General features: G+C 56.1%; 1 protein-coding gene across 2 annotated transcripts in view; it reads left to right on the top strand.

Moving 5' to 3' along the window:
- Wfs1 (wolframin ER transmembrane glycoprotein) overlaps positions 1 to 12,301 on the top strand; it is a 26,478-nt gene extending 14,177 nt beyond the window's left edge. For both annotated transcript variants that reach the window (XM_015481936.2, XM_015481937.2), the window contains 5 exons: positions 997 to 1,141; positions 2,294 to 2,464; positions 3,081 to 3,161; positions 5,175 to 5,320; positions 9,748 to 12,301. In XM_015481936.2, the coding sequence (XP_015337422.1) occupies positions 997 to 1,141; positions 2,294 to 2,464; positions 3,081 to 3,161; positions 5,175 to 5,320; positions 9,748 to 11,559 (2,355 nt within the window). In that variant the 3' untranslated portion in view covers positions 11,560 to 12,301. The remainder of the gene's footprint in view (positions 1 to 996; positions 1,142 to 2,293; positions 2,465 to 3,080; positions 3,162 to 5,174; positions 5,321 to 9,747) is intronic.
- The last annotated feature ends 8,619 nt before the right edge of the window (positions 12,302 to 20,920 follow it).

Raw genomic sequence — 20,920 nt, 5'->3', positions numbered from 1 at the left:
GGGGGGGGGGGGGGGGTCCCAGAGTCCAGCTTCCCGTCATTAATGTGGAGAAGTTGGGGGCCTGAGAGTGTGAGGAAGCGAGCTGTGAGCAGGCCTCTGCCTAGTGCCTGCCTCCAGCCTTGCCCGGCCCACCCTGTAGGGAGACCACCACATCCTTCGTAGCGGGGCTGCCAGAGGCCCCAGAGAGCTGTCCAGAGCAGTGGCTCACCCTGTCCCTCTGCACTCTGAAGTTCTTCTATAGCCTGTTGCCTGCACATTCCAGGGTTGGATCACATACTGGCCCTTTTTGAGGCCCTGTCTGTGCCCTGGGCCTCACTTTGTCCAGAGAATGAGGGTCGGACTGGGTCGGCCGGCATCTTTCTTTTCATAAAGAGCCAGATAGTAAGTATTTTGGGCTCCATGTTCTGTCATACCCACCCAGTTTGAGCAAGGATCACAGAAAAGCCACCATGCCTTCCCCACCTCCACGTTCCTGCAGCCCCCCTACTGTTTGTGCTGCTCACTCTCATCTCTGAGTGGTCACTCTATCCAGAGAATGAGGGTTGGACTGGGTCGGTCATGGCTGTGCTCTAGTAAAACTTTATTTAAAAACAATCTGGCCAGTAGGCCAGTTCAGCCCTTGTCTGGCTGCCGTCTCTCCACCCCTGATTTTATGTGGTCACCTGTTTTGAGAGGTGGTCTGTGGGCCGTCACTGTTGTGAGTTTCCCTCCTTGGGCTCTTGGTGGGCAGGAGCAGCTTGAGGAAGATCTCAAGAGTGCAGGCGCTGTGGCTCCTTCATCTGCCCAAGGTTCTATGCCTGCCTCACAGTGTTTTGGGCAGGAGCCAGGGCCCAGGACCTGCAAGAGTCCAGTCTAGTGCAGGCACCCAGTGGGACCCATTCCCACCACCTTTCTTCTTGGTCTGAGTGACATGGGGAGGAGACCTGAGGAGTGGGCTGCAGGAGCAAGGGCAGGCGAGGTCCCAAAAGGCAAGGTTGAGTGGTGTCTGGCTTGCAGGTGGGAAAACACTACCTGCGATTGGCCAGTGATGGGGACGAAGAGCTTAACAACTGCACAGCCGTGGACTGGCTGATCCTGGCCGCCAAACAGGGCCGGAGGGAGGCGGTGAAGCTGCTGCGCCGGTGCCTGGCCGACAGGAAAGGTGAGTCTGCAGGGAGCTCCAGCTGCCTGAGGGCGAGCAGTTTGTAATGCTGCTCGCTAAATGGACAGCTGAGATGGTACACAGGAAAACCTAGTGCTGGTGACACTGCTGGGAAATGAGGAGTGTGTGTGGCTAGTAGCCTTGTCGATTGAGACACTGTGGGGCATGATGGGAGATTTAACAGACCAAGCCATTTCCCTGCCCTTTGGTAGTAATTAACTATGGCCATTTTCCCTTCTGGGTTCTGATCCAAACTGAAGGATGGATCCTGGAGGCAGCCGCACAGGGCCAGCTGGACCGTGTTAAAGCAGAGGCCTGTGGGCAGAATTTCTGGGCTGTTTCCATCCAGTCTCTGAGAACAGTTGGGGACTATAGGCCCAGGAAGACCTGCTCAGTTGCACTCACAGTAGAAGGAGGAGGACTGATGCTTCCTAAGAGCAGGCAGGCGGGCAGAGGCGGCTGGGGTGGGGAGGGGTACTGGGGCAGTGGGAACCCAGAGGAGGCCATTTGTTATGGCTTCCTGTTTGTGTGGAAAATTTGGGGCGTGTTTAGTAGGAGAAGTCATTCTTCCCAAGTCTGGCTGCCCCCCGGGAAGAGATGGCTGCTATCCCAGGTAGTGGTGGGTAAAAGGACAAAGCAGTGGACCCTCTTCACCATTGCTTCCTCTGAAAGGGCTGCCACGTGGGAGATACTGCTCCCTTGGCTGCCCTCAAGGGCCTGTGCCTGTGAAGCACTGCAGACACAGGGATGGCCCTGCCATTGCGCCCAGCTAGTAGTGGTGCAGGGAGACTGAACTGGTTCAAGGCAGTTCTGTCTCCCTGGGACCCTGTGGCCCTGGGCAAGCCAGCACCTTGCCGTGTGCCTCAGCTCTAGACCAGCACCCACTCAGAAGGGTCTCAGAGGATAATGGGGGAGGGAGCGAGCCAGGAAGACAGAAAGCCTTTATACACCTGCACGCAGAGACACTTGGCCCTCTGCCACCAGACCAGCTGGGCCCCAGCCAGGAGAGCCGATGCTGGGGGTGCTTGCCTCAGATGGCCACCGTCTGGTGCCTGACAGATGTTTCACACGTTGCCTTCCCTGGCCTTTCAGAGCAGCACTGATGGGCCCAGATGGGCGGGAGGAGGACTTACTGTTGCCTCTGTCTGTCAGGCATCACTTCCGAAAATGAGCCAGAGGTGAAGCAGCTTTCCTCCGAGACTGACCTGGAGAGGGCTGTGCGCAAAGCTGCGCTGGTCATGTATTGGAAGCTCAACCCCAAGAAGAAGAAGCAGGTGGCTGTGTCGGAGCTACTGGAGAATGTGGGCCAGGTCAACGAGCATGGTAGGCAGGCCACCACAGCACTGGGCCTTCCTGGAGCCTGGGCCTTCCTGGGGCCTGGGCCTTCCTCTGGGGCTGGGACCTTCTCTCTTGGGGCCAGGGCATGCTTTATGGGGATTGGGGCCTACAGTAGGGAGGTACGGCATGCTCACAGAAGGACAGCGTAAATCCTGGCTTGGGTGTTTGCTCATTAATCAAATTTGTGCTGAGCTCCTCCTTGTGTCTGGGCCAGGTATACAGAGGTGACAGACAACTTGCCCTCACTGCTGGGGAGCTCACTGCTCAGTGGGAAAACCAGACCAATACATGATGCTGGCCAAAAGTGGTTGAGATCAGGTGGTGCCAACCAAAGAGGGTAGTGTGCCTAGGGTGCAGTGACCTTGTCCCCAGATGGGAGAGATTGTGTCATTCACTGAGTGGGAACACTGTAGCAGGTGCTGAGTCCACCTCATGGGGAAGCTCAGAGGTGGCCTCCAGAAGTGTGGTGCTTGTAAGACTCACAGGCTGCCATGAAGGCCCCAAGCCCTGGGTCCCCACGGCTCACTAACGACCTCTGTTTGGTGGGCTTCAGGGCAGGAGACAGACAGCCCTTATTCTCAATTCACTTTGTCTCTGGCAGATGGAGGAGCGCAGCCAGGCCCTGTCCCCAAGTCCTTGCAGAAGCAGAGGCGAATGCTCGAGCGCTTGGTCAGCAGTGAGTGTGAGTAAAGCCTGTACCTGCCAGGGTGGCACCGGGACTTCCGCCTACCTCTCAGCTATGGCATCTGCTCCTTCAGGTGGATCCCAGGCCTGGGCCACAATCAAGATTCTGGGGGATGAGTGGATTCTTGGTCCTGTCTGTTTGGGTGCTAGTGCTCTGGACACTGGGATCTAGACTCTGCCCACCAGGCTGTCCAAGCTCCAGCAAAACACACCTGCAACATGACATATGAGAAAGACCCGCCATATGAGAAAGACTGGCAGGCAAAGGTGTGGGAGCCTACACCCACGGTGCCTGCATGAGCTGGAAAGGGTAAGGAGGGGTCAGCCATGAACAGCAAGAGGAGACGCTCCAGGCAGGGGGAAGAGCGTGGGCATAGGTGCAAAAGGGGATCTGCAGGTGTGTGCAGACTCGGCCCCAGCTGGGCACTGGGAGGGGCAGAGCTTGCACAGGGAGGGGAGAGAGGTCTGAGGACCTGCTGAGCTGTGGGTGCCTTTGGGCTCCCCAGGGTCAGAGAGCCTCACAACCTCTGCATGCAGCTCCCTGGCCTGACCATCGCTCCATCTATGTGGAGTGGACTCTGCAGTCTAGAGACCCCGGGGCTGCTGTCCTGGAGAAGACAGATGGGGGTGTCACTGTAGAGGTTTGAGGGGGTCTCCGGAGGCAGAACAGCCCTTACTCAGACTGCAGGCTCTTGATACATGGCAGAAAAAAATTTAAGAATGCATCAGATTTTACAAAGAGGAGGAGCTTCTTAGAAAGGTGAAGATACGTTCATTTTCAGAATGTGGCTCGCTCTCAGGTGAGAAGCACCTCTGGGGTCTCAGGCTGTTATTTTAAAGGCGACTCCATGAGGGGTGGGCATGGGCAGGTGTGTAGGCTGGTCGTCCTGGTGATCACAGGGTGGCGTGCGGGTCCAGCTCTTCTCGAGATCTTCAGTTTGAAGTAAACTTCTGATCTATGGATACTGTGTGGAAAGTACCCTGTAAGATACCGTCTATCTTTTTGCTTATTCTAGAAATATACATGGTAGTACATTGCACAGGGCAGTTTTTATAAGTGAGTGAATTAAGATTTGTAGGTTTCTCAGAAATCTGGGAGTGACAGGCCTGGGGGAAAGACTGACCTGGGAGGATAGGCCTGAGGAACTTGAGTGCAAGGCTTTCAGATGAAATCCCAGTCTCCTTTTCCTTCCTGTGTCTCCTTCCTGCCTGTCCTTTTCCATTTCTTGTACCTTCCTCAGGGGAACAAGAGGGCTGCTCAGCACTAACAGGCAGGCTGAGGCGGAGCCCACACCTGAGAGGAACTTGGTAGGAGAGGTGCTCACAGTTGTGACCCCCTTGTGTCAATTCCTCTGCACACCGTCCTGGGCAGCCTGGAGGAGAACTTCTAACATGGACGCACCCTGGGGGACTCCCAGCCCTTGTCTCGTGTCTGTTTTCCCCACTGGGAGCCTGGACTCAGGCATGCTGGGTTTCCTAGTATTTCCCAGGGCTTAGAAGAGTGCCCAGTGCATAGTGGACCCTGACAGACAAGTGCTGGACGGAGGTCACCGGTTGGCTCTCAGTAGATCATGTTGGATGGGGGCTCGGAGGTGGTGGCTGGCTCCTGGGGGACTTGTCACCAGTGTTGTAAGAGCCCTGGTGAGCACCCAAGGGAGAGAAAGGGAGTCAGAGGCACAGGAGATGTAGGCTGTTGAAAGCCGTGGAGCTGGGCCCAGAGGTCAGGTGGGCTCCAGGCAACAGGAGCTGGGTGGGCCGGTCACCTCACATGGAGAATGGCATGTCACCAGGGCCAGGGGCAGCGGTGGAGGTTAGAGTGCAGCATGCCCACCAGTTCCTCCCCATATGGCTGGTCTTCATCTGTAATCACACCCAGGGAAGGGCTTCGAACCTCATCTCGACTCTTGTCCCAGCGGAGCCACAAGCCATTGTGCCCTTCCTTGGCTGCCCAGGTCAGAGTCACAGTGGGTTGACAGTGGGGACCCCCTGTGCTGTTTCCTCTGTGCTGCAGCCAAGAACTACATCGCCTTGGACGACTTCGTGGAGATCACCAAGAAGTACGCCAAGGGCATCATCCCCAGCAACCTCTTCCTCCAGGATGATGACGACGACGAGCTGGCTGGGAAGAGCCCCGAGGACCTGCCACTGCGCCAGAAGGTGAGCCAGCCAAGCACGCTGTCACCCTCCAGGAAGCAGTGGGAGGGACATCCTGGAGGTATGCCGCTTGTCTCTTGGGTTGTCCTCAGGGTCTGCTAAAGACGTGTCCTCAGAAGGAGGCCTCCTTAGGCAGCCGGCTCAGAAGCCAAGGAGGTGTGGCTGGTATGCGGGAGTGACCAGTGCTGCGGTCCCTCTGGGGCTTTTTATGCACAGTGCAGTGTGGACAGCCGGTGGAGGCGTTGGAGCTGGACTTTTTGTTTGACTCGCCACAGAGAGAAATGGATTATCCATTTGTAGCACAGGCCAGAGGCCAGTTCCTTGACACAGAGTGCTAGTGTCTGGCAGGCCAGGCCATGGGCCGGTTTGCTGGCCACCAGGGCTCAAGGATCCTGAGGGTGGGCCAGCGCCTGTGTGGGGGATATGGGCACACCTGAGGATGGTGAGCAATACAGACGACAGGAGTGTGGTGGGGGCAGAGAAATCAGAAATGGGGCCCTGCACCCTGCCTTGAGGGCTCCTTGGGTTTGGTCCATGTGGATGGTTTGGACTACAGACACACCAAGGCCATGGCCTTCTCATGGAATTGCCCTGGTCAGCCCACAAGGTTGAATTAGATGTGTCCTTAGCTCACTCTGCAGAGAGAACGGCACTTCCAGGAGTTGGGCTGTCAGGGCCAGCACAGGGGCAGTTCTTCCAAGCAGGGGACGTGTCATGAGCCCTGGGTGTGGGTTACCCAACATTCTTCATTTCTGGGTGTTCATAACGGACCGAGAACATGGATGGACCCATGGCTGTGTGAGAATGGGGTAACCGAGTTAGGATGGGGGCAGCAATAAGGTGGCTCTGCTGCAGGCCAGCAGGTGGTCAGGTAAACAGGCAGTATGCTGGAGCCGGGAGTGGAGGAAGTCGAGCAGGGGCAGGGGAAGGCAGAGAGGAAGAGGAGAGGCCACAGCCAGAGGGCAGTGGCATAACCAGGGACTGGGTGCTAAGCCCACATCTGGGTCTGAGTCCCTGACGAGCACCTAAGGCTGGTAGGTCCCTGGGGTGATGAATTAAAGGCCTTGCCCTTTCCACTGAGGACCGGTGGTGTGTGCAGGGCAGGAGAGACTGCGTTCTGAGACAGGGTGGTATAGCCACAACCCAGGGAGCCTGCCCCGAGCCCTGGGGGGGTCACAGACAGGATGCCTTCACTTTCTTACGGGAGAACGGATCTAGAGTGCTTGGCATGGTTCTTGGCAAAGAGGAGGCATCCCTAAATGCCAGTGAAGGTCAGAGGTGACGGGTAAGTTGGAGAAGACCAGGGCCAGAGCATCTCAGCTGTACATGCAGGGTGGGTGCCGATGATCCTCCGCCCAGAGTGCCCGCCCTGGTTGGGGCAGCAGATGGAGCGTCACTCGCTCCACGCCATGAGTCCAGTGCTTTGAGCAGTCGGAAGCTCTGTTTGTTGTGACAGGAAGTAGTCAAGGTCTGTGTCTGCTTTCTGTCTTTGGGACTGTCAGAGCCCTTTGACTCCCCAACAGTGTGTCTTGATAAAAAAAAAAAAGTCTTTGGAAAGAGGTAAGGATGCTAGACAGGCATCTCGCAGCTCCAGAGCTATCCAGCTTGTAGTGGCCTTTCAGAGGACTGACGGGCGCTGTTCTGGGAGCGGTCATCCACACTCGGGAAAATGACAGATACCTCCTTGTGAGTTGATGTCCTTCCACAAACAACTTGGCTCCAGAGGCCAAGCAGCTCTTCTTGAGCTGGGGGTTCAAGTTGTCGCCCTCTTCAAAGTAAACAGTAATGTTTTAAAGTCCTAACATGTTGTACATTAAATTATTGGAAAGCCCAACGAGTGAGCATTTTCTCTAGGTGAGAGCAGACCTGGCTGGAGGCACTTGCCTGCCCTGCATTACTAATGGCGGGCTCTGCCCGTGCCTGGCCTGGGCGTGATGCTCCGTCACGGTTCTCGTGCCAGCTAACGGGCTTCTCACTTGCTCCTGCACAGAGGGCACCTTGATGTTCCTTTCCTGGAACTGGATTCCTCACTGGTATTTTTTGAAATATTATTTCATGTGTTCTCCAGCCCAAGGTAGAGTTTATTTTAATTTATTTAGAAATTCTCTATAGAAAAGGACACTAAAATTTTAGTCCCACAGTTTGGTGGATTCCCAAGAGAAAGGGCTTGGGCAGAAATTGTGGGGACCAGAGGTTGGAGTCTTAAAAAGGAGAGCATTCCCTGATCACAGAGGCTCCTGGGGCAGGTGCTAGACACCTCAGGGTCTCAGGTTCTAGAAGCTTCATTGTCTTTTACAGGTCTTTGCACCAGGCTGTCATGTGACTGCCTCAGCATGAAAAGTAGTGGGTGGTTCTGAGCATTAGACTTCAGGTACTTTAACGCCAGCCCCTTGGGCACTGTCAGGCCACGTCCTCCAGGCTGCCTGGGCTGGTCACACAACAGAGATGAGGGGCATAGCAGCCCAGGGCACCTTAGATTCTCCTACTGAGAGCAAGGTCCGCCCACAGGATGAGCAGAGCCGCTGGTACCCCACTGACTGCTTGGCTCTGGGTTCTAGCCAGCTGCTGGCTAATGCCAGAGGGCTCCGCCCAGGCAAACCCTAGAGGAGGTGCACTTTCATAAATTCTGGTTTGCTTTCTGGCATGTGTCAGAAATACGTCCCAAGGCTGGTGCCCGTGCCTGATCTCCCCATGACCACTTCCCAGCAGGTGTGGGTGTCCCTTTGTTCGTAGGAAAAGGTTGTAGCCCAGGGAGCAGGGGAACCCTAGCTGTTAATCAGCTCATTCACTTGTTGCTTGTTATAAAACATACTGAGGAGCCAGGCACAGTGGCCACACCTGTAATCCCAGCAACTCGGGAGGTTGAGGCAGGAGGATCAAAAATTAAAGGCCAGCCTCACAACTTAGACCCTGTCTCAAAATAGAGAAGACCAGGAATCGACTCTAAAGCACCTCTAGGTTCAGTCCCCAGTACAAATAAAAACAAAACAAAACACACAAGGTGCTGTCCCAAGACACCAGAAGAACGAGGCTCTTCCTCCACAGGTGCACGTAGTTGTGTACACAATGGCCTCTTGAGCTCTGTCCCTCTCTGCCTTGGCAGTCAGCCTACTGTGGCTTCCAGGTGTTCTGGTCATTGTGAATCAACAGCCAAGGCTCATGGCAGATGAGGGCCACCTGCATGTGGTCACTTCCTTCCGTTCACCAGGAGTCCTCCTGAGCCCTCCAGGGAGGCCATGGGGGAGCCTGCCCCGGAGAGTGGGGGCCGTGCTGCTCCCTGGCCCGTTGCTAATGGTGAGCAGCTGCTCTCTGCCCCTCACAGGACTAGGCCCTCCAGGGATCCACTCCCTGGTATTGGCCCAGGCCCTGGACCCTGTCCTGTGCCGCACACCATGCTGTGTGAGGACAGGCACTGTCCACCACTTCCTGTGTCCTCTCCACCCTCCCCCTCTTCCCCATGCCCTGGCCAGGCCTGGCGCTCCAGGGGGTCTGTGGTAGGCACGTGAGGCTGTTCTGGGTGGCAGAACCGCCCGCTGCGCCCCGAGGCTGCCCCTGCCTTGCTTCCCATGGCCCTTCCTCCAGAGTGTGCTTGGGTTTTCAGTTTCTTGTGATAAAGGCCACGAGTTGCTTCTGACCTTTACACTAGATACTGACTGGGGAGGGGAATTCAAGGCGAGGAGGGGGGCTCCACGGGCTGTGTGTCTGCTGTGAGCAGTATGGGGTGTGTGTGTGTGTGCGTGCGCGTGTGTGTGTGGTGGGCAGCTGGTTCCCAGGGCCGCACCTGGCCCCACTGCAGCTGCATCGGCTCTTCAGTCAAGAGAGAGCTGCGCCCTCACTGCCCGCATTCGCCCTGTGCTCTCCACGCTGCCCAGCCGCCCTCCAGGGCTGCCATGCTCCCACTCTGTGGAGCCCAGCAGAGTCTTTCCAGTAATGGCTGCTGTCCCCCTTGACTGACAGGGAAGCGGAGGCTCAGGGAGGGACGCCCTTGCCGTGGAGGCAGAGGGAGATGCAAACCTATTCCCAGATAGGCAGCCTAGGGCTGTTGGCCCTTTACACAGGAGGCTGTGTTGGGGCAAAGAGGGGAGCTGGCTGGCCTCCTCCAGGTGCGTGAGGTCTCCCAAGGGAGACAGTCACACTTGAGTTTTGTCACTCTGGTAGAAGGTGGGGAGCCAGGCCCGGGGTGGGTAGAGAAAGACTCTAGGGCCCCGAAGAGGAGGACCAGGACTTGTGGGGGGTGAGAGAAGGTCCCGGGGGTGCAGGGTGTGGGGAGCACTTTTTTACCTGGAGGCAGGTGCCCGGGTGGGAGGACCTGCTGGGACAAGGTGCCAGGGGTAGGGAAATTGCGGAGCAGGCTACCCACTGTGCAGAGTGAGGCGAGGGAGGGCCGTGGGTCCTTGTTCAGGTGACGCCAACGCAGCCTCTCCTCACAGGTGATGAAGTACCCCTTACACGCCATCATGGAGGTCAAAGAGTACCTGATCGACGTGGCCTCCAAGGCAGGCATGCACTGGCTGTCCACCATTGTGCCCACTCACCACATCAATGCCCTCATCTTCTTCTTCATCATCAGCAACCTGACCATCGACTTCTTTGCCTTCTTCATCCCCCTGGTCATCTTCTACCTGTCCTTTGTGTCCATGGTCATCTGCACCCTCAAGGTGTTCCAGGACAGCAAGGCCTGGGACGATTTCCGCACCCTCACTGACCTGCTGCTACGCTTCGAGCCCAACCTGGACGTGGAGCAGGCCGAGGTCAACTTCGGCTGGAACCACCTGGAGCCCTATGCCCACTTCCTGCTCTCTGTTGTTTTTGTCATCTTCTCCTTCCCACTGGCCAGCAAGGACTGTATCCCCTGCTCGGAGCTGGCCGTCATTGCCGCCTTCTTCACCGTGGCCAGCTACATGAGCTTGAGCAGCTCGGCCAAGCCCTACACCAGGAGGGCCCTGGTCACTGAGGCGGCTGCTGGGCTGCTCTCCCTTCTGCCCACCATGCCCGTGGACGGGCGCTACCTTAAGGTACTTGGGCAGACCTTCTTGACTGTGCCTGTCGGCCACTTTGTTGTCCTGAACGTCAGCCTACCCTGCCTGCTCTACGTCTACCTCTTCTACCTCTTCTTCCGCATGGCCCAGCTGAGGAACTTCAAGGGCACCTACTGCTACTTGGTGCCCTACTTGGTCTGCTTCATGTGGTGTGAGCTCTCTGTGGCCATCCTGCTGGAGTCCACTGGCCTGGGCCTGGTCCGCGCCTCCATTGGTTACTTCCTCTTCCTCTTTGCTCTCCCCATCCTGGTGGCCGGCCTGGCCCTCATGGGCGTGGTGCAGTTTGCCCGGTGGTTTGTGTCCCTGGAGCTCACCAAGATCTTGGTCACCATGGCAGTCTGCAGCGTGCCCCTGCTGTTCCGCTGGTGGACCAAGGCCAGCTTCTCTGTGGTGGAGATGGTCAAGTCCCTGACGCGGAGCTCCATGGTCAAGCTCATCCTGGTGTGGCTCTCGGCCATCGTGCTCTTCTGCTGGTTCTACGTGTACCGCTCGGAGGGCATGAAGGTCTACAACTCCACGCTGACCTGGCAGCAGTACGGCTTCCTGTGCGGGCCCCGGGCCTGGAAGGAGACCAACATGGCACGCACCCAGATCCTGTGCAGCCACCTGGAGGGCCACAGGGTCACGTGGACAGGCCGCTTCAAGTACGTCCGGGTGACGGAGATCGACAACAGCGCCGAGTCGGCCATCAACATGTTCCCGTACTTCATTGGCGACTGGATGCGCTGCCTCTACGGCGAGGCCTACCCGTCCTGCAGCCCCGGCAACACCTCCACGGCCGAGGAGGAGCTCTGCCGCCTCAAGCACCTGGCCAAGCACCCCTGCCACATCAAGAAGTTCGACCGGTACAAGTTCGAGATCACGGTGGGCATGCCGTTCAGCAGCAGCACCAACAGCACCCGCGGCCACGAGGAGGACGACATCACCAAGGACATCGTGCTGCGGGCCAGCAGCGAGTTCAAGAGCGTGCTGCTCAACCTGCGCCAGGGCAGCCTCATCGAGTTCAGCACCATCCTCGAGGGCCGCCTGGGCAGCAAGTGGCCCGTCTTCGAGCTCAAGGCCATCAGCTGCCTCAACTGCATGGCCCAGCTCTCGCCCGCCAGGCGGCATGTGAAGATCGAGCACGACTGGCGCAGCACCGTGCACGGCGCCCTGAAGTTCGCCTTCGATTTCTTCTTCTTCCCGTTCCTGTCGGCCGCATGAGCAGCCGCCGCCGCAGAGGCACCAGTGCATGTTGCTGTGAGGCCTCCCGAGCACTGCCCAGCCAGATGGCGCAGCCCCGTGCCGCGTGTGCAGACCCAGGGCTTCGAGGACCTTTGGCTCGTGTGTAGACTGCCCAGGGGTGAGGGTGGCTGCTCCCTAGCTCTGCCCATCTTGGAGGCCGAGCACTGCTGGAATCGCATGCAGTTTTTGCCCACGTCCTGGCCTTTCCCAGTGAAGCTGGGGTGCCAGGCTAGACCAGAAAGGCCCCGTGTCTCACGAAGCACTTTACAGGTGGTATTCTCCCCCTCCCCCACGTCCGTGTACCCTGTTGGCCCTGGCTTACTTTTGTGTTGGGTTTGTTTTTTAAAGAACCATTGCGTGTTTGTGTACTCCATGATAGCATTTCTTATTTATTTGGTTATTGCTAAGCCCTGATGGCTGTTCGCCTCTCTGGGGCTGCACCGCTGCCTGCATCCCAGCATGTGATCAAGGCATGGCTGAGAGCCGGGCGAGGCAGCCATAGGCAGGGCGTGCCACACTGGGCTCTGGGCACCACACCCTGGCTTTACTGTCCAGCAGGTCATGGATAAGTTTGTGCCGGATTGCCTGAATCTACCAGGACTTGGAAAGCAAGGAGCACCCTGGGCATCCCCACTGCTCAGGAAGGTTGGCCGTGTTCAGTACTGTAGAGCAGCTCAGAGTCCTCCCACAGCCGAAATAAAGAGCTTTGGTGAAATCTGTACTCCTCTCTCCTTTGCCTGTGACTTCTGCTGTATGTGAGCATCAGCCAGCATCCACACTCATGTGGAATGAAATGCACACTTGGGGTTTGGAAAGCAGAACTGACCTTCACGTGGCTGATCCCCTGCCCAGGAGTAGACCTTGCAGCCACCCCAAGTATGCGGGGCCTTAGGGTCTCTGCCATAACCCTCCGGTGGGGGACAGCAGGGATGCCCAGTGCCCACAAGCATGGAATGCCAGCTGCTGTCGGATCTTTAGGTGAAAAGTGGTCACAGTTGCTTTGAAACTCAAATTGCTAATGAAACAGCATCCATAGAAATTCATGATGATAGCACACCCCACCAGGGTAGTGTGTCTGTTGGTAAAAGGTCCCGGGCTCAGTCAGGTACCATGGTAATTCATAGGATTATAATCAGAATTTAAGTCATTCCTAGGTGCTGGACCAGTGGGGGACCCCACCTGGGATGAACCTGGGTCCCTTGGGTCCTGGTTTCCCTCCTAAGGATGAGGACATGTCTAGCACCCCCTCCTGCTCCTTGTAGGTAGGCTTCTCCCGCTGTGGTTGGGGAACATGGAGTTGATTCACACACCCTCCGTGGGCTGCCTTCGGGGTTTGGGACGTGGCTGCTGCATTGTCATCCAGCACTGCCCGTGACACTGGTCTGGGTGTAGCTCTGTCCCTCCTGCCCATAGGCTCTACTTAGGACCCCACGCGTTTAGGGCATGCTCGAGAGCCTCCATGGCTTGGGTGTGTTTGCTCCTAATTCTTCCCTGGAAAGTAGGGTGAGGTTCAAGGGCAGCCCACTCCCTCTCCCCATCCCGCCAATCGTGATGCCAAGAGATGCATTCACAATGCGATGCTGCCCCCCAGATGTACCACTGACTGTCCAGCGGGGGAAGTCACTGGACACTCCCAGGGCCAACACAGATGGTCTCCCTTCGTCTTCACAGCCCCACTGATGGAAGTACTATGACAGCCGCAGCAGGCCACTGAGGTTCAGAGAGGAGGTCCCGGCACACATTAGCAGCGGAACCAGGATAGGACCGAGATGCACCTGCCCTGGCCCCTGGCCCACCTTGCTGCTCCTGGGACCCCACTGTTAGCTTCTAGCCAATCAGCAGAGCTGCCAGCTTGGAGGAGGGTTGTGTGACTTGTGGTGAGTGTCCGCCTTGGGCACCGATCCCATGTTCTCCCTCTCATTTACCATGAAGTCCTCAGTGACCAGAAGCCCTTCAGAGGCACTGTCCCCAGGCCTCTGTGCCTCGACCTGTGAAACAGGAAGTCTGGATCAGTGGTTTTCACAGCTTCTTAGCAATGATCCCCCGACCTTTTTATTTGTTTTTTGGTTCTGGGGTTGAACCCAGGGGCACCTAACCCCTGAGCCACATCCCTGGCCCTTTTTTATTTAGAGATAAAATCTTGCCAAATTGCTGAGGCTGGCCTCAAACTCGTAATCCTTCTTCCTCAGTCTCCGAACCCCTGGGATTACAGGTTCCCTGGCTCAGTGACCCCCTTTTAAATGACCTGAACGTCATGCAGTGCTCCTGCAGAGTGGGAGGGGCACCCAGCAGTTCAGGAGCAGCAGGCACAGCCCGGAGTAGCAGTGTGGCTGCGGGTGCTGATCCCACTCCTAGGCCCTCCCAACTGCATGATCCTGGGCAAGCCCAGGCTGCCTGGGCCCACTTCCTCCTCTGCCTCCCTGGCTCTTTTGAGGGGAATGAGATTCCTGATGAGTCAGTTGGAATGTCATTAGTAAATGCTCCATAAATATTTGGTAATTTTTTTTAAAGGTTAAACATTCATGGAACTTAAAAACTAAGAACCTTTAGACCAGCTCTCATCAGGAGAATTGTGAAGTCCTTGCTAGCTTTGGAAGAACTTAAAACTTAGTGAAAATAACTGTTTAGATTGGAACTGATCAGAGGGGCTGAATTCAAACAAAGGGTGTAGCGTCTCCTAATGTTCTGTCTGCACAAGTAACTGCACAGCCAGAAGTGTATTCTGTAGTGTGACTTCCTATCTAGAATGTTCCTCTACCTTACCAATTGCTCTGAAGGCCATTACTGTGCTGGATCAGTATGTACTGCTATGTGACACTGAGGTGGCACTGTGACTCCCCAGTTGAGCCAAACCCCGTCCCTGCCTCAAAATTCATAGCCCGCAGGGAGTAGGGGGCAGATGGCCCAAGTGCTCAACAGGAAGTGCTATGGGGATCCAGAGAGTGGCCTTCCAGCCTGAGGTTGAAGGGGGCAGGAAAAGCAAGGAGAGGAAGCGGAGAGGCCAATAGGGAGGGTGTCCACTATGCAAGGCCCCAACATGGCGTGACCCGAGGCTGGACAGGAGAACTCCATGTGGCTGGGAGGTGACAAGGGATCTGGCCTTTGTCCCGAAGGAGCCCCACCTGGCTTTCTGGGTCCTTGTAGTTCAGGGCTGAGCTCTGGGGGGGCTGTGCCTGGAAGACCTGTGAGGCTCCATTTGCAGGGGAGGAGAGCACCCCCATAACCTTCCCAGCAGGCCTGGCAGGCCATGGCCGTCGGTTCTGGAGACAATCCCTGGAGGAAGCTCGATGGAGCAGTGAGCGCTGGTGCCGGGCTTTGGGAAGCAGCTCTGCCTTCCATCCCCAGCGCGACGCTTGCCTGCAGGAGCTGGGATGGAGGAAACAGCTTGGCAAACAGGGTCCCAGGAAATGGTGGGGCAGTTCAGCGCTTCTCGTTTCCGCAGTCCCTTTCCAGGCTGCTGTTGGGGCTGCCTCAGGCCCCGTGCTCCAGCCCCACCTCCTGCAGGCTGCAGTGACTGCCCCCAACTGGCCTCCAGATCCCAGCAGGGCACAGACTGTCCACGTTCCCCCACGGATGGCTGGGACCCAGCTGCCGCTGAGCAAGACTCCACTCAGTCAGTCACAATGTGAGGGAGGTGAGAACAGCGAGGCACAGCTGGCACAGCGAGACACCCCAAAATCCATAGCTGGCATCAAAGCCAGGACCAGAAATCCAGGTGTCCAGAGCTTCATCGCCGCTCACAAAGTAGGTGCTCAGAAAACGCACTGAATGAACAAATGGCTGGTGAGCCACATTTGAAGACAAGTGCTGACCTTCCTGAAGGAAAACTGACTCTCAAAGGGCACACCCATTTGCACCTTTCAGAGGCTCTGCAAGTAACACATGAATAATTCACTTCTCCAAACATCCACATCTATTTTGCATTTCAGGATTTTTTTGGGGGGGATATAGAGCTAATAAGGGAATTCTTACATTTTTCATTTTTACTTTTTTCCTCCTAATATCGCTGCCTTTTGTGGACTTTTAATCCCTCTCTGAAACTCACCCTGTCATCTGACTGTGTGGGCCTCCTGCCTAATTCTAACAGCATCCAGGTAAAGATAATGGGGCTTTGTTTTTTTTTTTTTTTTTTTTTTTTTTAAAAAAAGGACCTCAGTTTGAAGAATCGCTCCCCACATAAGAAATTATTTCAGGCTCTAAAAGCTTCTGTGTTGCTAGGAAACCACCCTGGGAGGCTGGCAGCCCTTTGTTACAGAGGTTCATCCAGTGGTCGGTGGCAGCCTAACTTTGAAAAGCAGTTTGCCTTCCGCTCCCTCACCTCCCTGTCCAGAAGTGACAGTCACCTGACCAAACTCTCTAGACGGCTGAGCCCCCAGAGGAGCCAGGGGCCTGGATACTCGGATTTTGAAAGTGCCCCTGGGGCTGAGACACAGGGCCCTGTCCCTGGAGGGCCAGCAGTGAGGTGGCCGGGTCCATCGCTCCTGACTTCTTCAGGAGCTTGCAGAGACCCAAAAGCTCAGCCCCACCAGGGGAGAGTGTTAGGGCCACCAGAAGGGACAGCCAGCTGGCTCCCCACAACACTGGAGACTGCTTTTGCTGCATCGGCCCCAGGCTCACTTAGCTCCCAAGGTTGATATTATCCCCGTGTTGTCCCCGGGAAGCTGGGCATACAGGGTTTGCAGAGAAGTTCAGCTGCTTGCCTGAGACTCCTGTGGTGTCCCCACACCTCCCCCAGCACAGCAGTCCTTGTGACCAGCAGGAAGTGGAGAGGGGATGAGTTGTCACTTCTGAGGTTGGTTTATAAGAAGACTGTGGCCCTATCTCAGATCAGTGGCTCCAGGTGAATCCACTGCATTGAGTGGCTCTGTGGAGGAGCCCACGTGTCCAGGGCTTGAGGCCTTGGCCAAGAGCTATCCCAGAGAGCTGGGACAAAGTTGCCACTCCCAGCTGGCTCTTCTTCAGAGACGGCGGCGTGGCCAATGACTAGGTGGCAAACTCCCAGGAGACCCTGAGCCAGGACCCATAGTATTCAGAGTGAATTAGTTTGTGCAAGAATCGGTTGTTTTAAAACAAGATTGGCCCACATGCTGGGCCCCTTCTGCCTGTGTCTGTTTCCCTTGCTGTTCCTCTGTTATATTGTGACATGGCTAAAGGGTGCCCTTACCAGAGGTCAAACTGATGCAGCCACAGATCTCAGATTTTCAGCCTCCAAAACTGTGAGCCAAATGAACTTCCATACTCTATAAAGTACCCAGCCTCAGGCCTTCCATTATAGCAGCAGCAGATAGACTAATACACCATCTAATCTCTGCTCTCCCAGCCTCTGGTCACTGACTTTGGAAGGTTTGTCAGACTCCTGAGCCTCATTGCCTCCCTTCACCACGTACCACTGCGGCTGTCCTTATCGTATCCATGGGCCTCCCACATGCTTCCTAGCTTCCTAGGCCTCAGTTGGCTTCTCTGTGAAACCAGGATCACAGAGAGCTGCTTTGCAGGGTTGTTGTGAGCTGGTGGGAAATGAGCCATCATGCTCTCGTCCACACGATCACTCTTCACAATTTTTCCATTTATTCTTTTGATCATTTACACATTGACTCATGGATTCATGCAACCATTCATTCTCTCTCTAATTCTTCAGGCCCCCATGTCGGGCATGTCTGGAACATGTCCCTTTGCATAGGGAGGAAGATAGCAGGGTCCCCTGTACCAGCACAGTGGTCACAGCCCTTCCAGAGAAGGGCGTTTACCCAGTGGGAGGAGTTTTTAAACCCACATGGACCCAAGCCCTGGGCCATCTCCTCTCACATGGATGCTGGTCTTGGCCTTGCGAGCTGTTGTGGCCAATGGCACAATGGCAAATGTTGATGGCAGTCAGGTTGCCACATCTGACCTCAAGCCAACTGCCACATGTGCAGGTGAGGCTGTTCTAGAACGTGAAGCTTCAGCTGTGCCCCCAGCTCACCCACAGAGTGAGTCTGACGGGTTCTGGGTGAGAATGTTCACGACTTCTCCTACTGCTCTGGGGCAGCCCAGGACAGTCCGACTCTTCAGGCATCCTTCACACTGTCCCTCCTCATTGTCCTTGTCCCTAGTGTCGAGAGTTCATAGCAATGGCCTTGACATACGTATTACCTCATCCAGTGTGCTGGACACGGTGGTTTCTTTAAGGTGGGGATTTTGATTTTTCAGGTCTAGAAAACTTTTCTCTAATCATTTCCCTTCCCCTCTTTTCTCCTCGCCTCCCTGAGCCCCTCCTCTTGGTATGTTGAGACCTCAGAGAGATTATTTTTCTCTGAGACTCTCTTTGACTTTTAAAATTCTACTTCCTGAGAAATTGTCTCAACTCTCCCTTTCAACCTCTGTGGAAATCTTTGTTTCTGCAATGACACTTCTAATTTCATGGCTTATGTTCCTTGACGTTTCCTGTCTGTGTGGCCTACATATCTTCTCGGTGCAGTTAGTGTGTGTGAGTGTGCACACGTGTGCTCCTGGGGTTGAACCCCAGGGCCCTGGACCACTGAACTACATTCCTGGCACACCATGGTCTTAAAATTAAATTTTAAAAGATTTTTCATTTTGAGACAGAGTGTCCTGAAGTTGCCCAGGCTGGCCTTGAACGTGCAACCCTCCTGCCTCAGCCTCCGGTCATTGGGATCACAGATGTGCACCACTGAGCCTGGCTACTTACAGCATATTTTCAAGAACATCTTTGTTACTACATGCACCTGAAGGTTCCTTGGCTTGGGGGTGTTTTCCTTCCTCTCTTGCATAGCAGCTGCCCTGCCTGGCTGCCTCCTTGGCTGACTGCACCAAGCCCTCACAGCAGCTGCTGAGGCCACAAGTGGTGGAGGTGTCCCCACAGATGCACTTCCTAGCCAGTCTTCAGATGGTGTCCTGATGGCTGACCATGGCTGGCTTTCTGTCTCCAAGCCATTCCCCTCTGCTTGCTTTAGAAGCCTCAAGGCTGTCCCCCCTCTGTTCTCTGCCCTGTGGCTCCTGCGTTTTATGTCTTACTGCCATTTTGCTGGCCCTCGGGAGTGGCTGGTGGTAAAAGGGTGTGTTAAACCTGGGCCTCCCACAGGGGCCACTCCTCCAAATGGGCTCTGCTGGGCAGCTGGTCCTCAAGGACCCGCAGCACCAGGCCTTGGCCAGGCACTGGACATGGTGGAGAGAGAAGCGTGGTCCCTTGAGGCCCCCCACAGGGAATAGGGGGCTGTGATGGGGGGTGGGAGGCAGGGCTGAGGGGCCAGGAGGAGACGGGGCTCAGGCTCAGCTCAGGAGGTTCATGGGGGGTAAAGGGCACGGTTAGCTCTGGGGGCAAGGGCTGGGACGCTGGCGGGAACATCCGTTTCAGCACTTTCCCTTTCAGGTGTCCCTGCGCGCTGATGACCTCTGCATGGCCTTGGCCTCGCCGAGATCTGCAGCTGTGAACGGGGGTGGCGGGTGCAGGGGGTGGTAAGGCACCTAGGTGTATGGATCCCTAGGGTGTTGTGACAAATGACCACAAGCTCAGTGGCTTAACAGAGCACACATTTATTGTTGTACAGTCGGGAGGTCAGAGGTGCCATGTGGGCCTCCCTGGGCTAATGCCAAGTGGGCTGGTCTCCTGCAGGCTCAGAGTCCACGCCCCGCCTCTTCCCGCTTCCAGAGGCTGCCGAGGTCCCTGCCCCCCATCTTCAGAGCCATGGGTGGTGCTGTCACGTCACACTGCCCCGCCCCCTTCTCCTTTGTTACCTCCCCTCCCCGCCCACCAGCGTGAGTCTCCGGTGTCAAGGGTGAGAAGAAGGCTCACCTGGGTAACCCAGCATGATCTCCATCTCCACCTCGGTGCTTCCGCAGGGTGCCAGAGCGGACGCTCCCTCACTGTTGGCTAAGGGTGGCTTTGGTGGGGCTGAGGACACGACATGTCATCATGCCCAGCTTCCACCGTGTGCCCATGGTTTCGCCATCCTGGTTTAACCCCGATCCCACCACTTACAGTTCTATGAGCTTAGGCATAAACTAAACTATTTAATCCCCCTAGGCCTCAGTCTCTCCATATGTGAAATGGGCATAACCATAGTACTGTCACCACGCTCTGCACAGGGGTCTGCACAAGGGATAATGCTCTCATGTACGGGCTGAGTCACACCCAGCCCCGTGGAACCAGGGCCAGTGAGGGAACTAACGTCTCCTTAGTCGTCCAGCTGCTGAGAAGGTGTTGTGCCCTCTGTTTACATGTATGGATCAGAGAGGTTAGCCACTGCCACCCAGCCAGGAAGTGACCTTCTCCCTCGTGCTGTCCTGGGGGCTAAGTAGTCAATGGGGAGCTTATCCAAGGTAGATGCTGCCAGCAAACCCACAGAGGGCTCCTGTCCTTGTCCTGCTAGGTCTGGGGATATGACTCCTTCTAGAAAGTGCAGATGAGGCCTAGGCTGGGGTGACAGATGCACAGCACGTCCCCACATGTGCTCCTGTCTACCAGCAATCAAAACAGATGAGGCTGGGCCTCTGGCTTCCTGAGTGAAGGCCCCTGTGGCCTCTCTCCAACCAGCTGGCCATGCTGGGGGACCCAGAAGCCCATGCGTATACTGCTGCTAGGGAGCACTGCAGGAGGAGCTGGCCAGCAGCCCAAGTGGGATGTGCCCTTTTGTGACTAGCTGTGATCTGCAGCAAGTCCTCGGCCTTTCTGAACCTCAGTTTCTTCGTCGGTATGACAGTCCTGTGGAGAGCACAGGAGAGTTTGGAAATACATGGGCTATGCACACCTGCTTCGAAACAGAACAAGACACTATCATTCATTGAGTGCGACGTGCCACACTGTCCAAGTCCTCCTGCTGGCCATCCGCATGCCAGACCCACAAGGCAGGCACTCCGCCAGCTCCAGCTCCTCAGCGCTGGCTCCAGGATCAGAGCTCGGGGGCAGCAGGAGGCCCTGGGGCGGCAGGAGGCCCTGGGGCGGCAAAGCCTTGCGGGGCACCAGGCCCCGGAGAGGCCCGGGAGTAACCCCACCACTGCCGCCTAAGCACACACGGCATTCTGGGCCTCGTGTTAGATGTAACATTTGTTATTTTATTGGAAAAAGCTGGTATTAACATATTTATAATTTTATTCAACAGTTGGATAATTTGTGAGACATTGAAGAAAAAAAGAATGCACCTATGCATCACAGAGTCCAAAATGACCAGGCCCACGCCACCAGCACCACCCACGCCACTACCCACGCCACGCCAGGGCCTCCTCCCCAGAGAGCAGTCAGATGAGGAGAAGATCAAAACGCCCGACAAGGCCACAGTGACCGTGTGACGCCCAGACATTCAAGGAGACCAGGGAGTTTAAACAGGAGGGTGCCCCTTCCCGC

The sequence above is a fragment of the Marmota marmota genome, unplaced genomic scaffold (assembly GCF_001458135.2).
Source record: "Marmota marmota marmota unplaced genomic scaffold, marMar, whole genome shotgun sequence".
Lineage (NCBI taxonomy): Eukaryota > Metazoa > Chordata > Mammalia > Rodentia > Sciuridae > Marmota > Marmota marmota.
The sequence above is the reverse complement of the archived record's forward strand: the minus strand, read 5'-3'. Positions and strand labels throughout refer to the sequence as shown.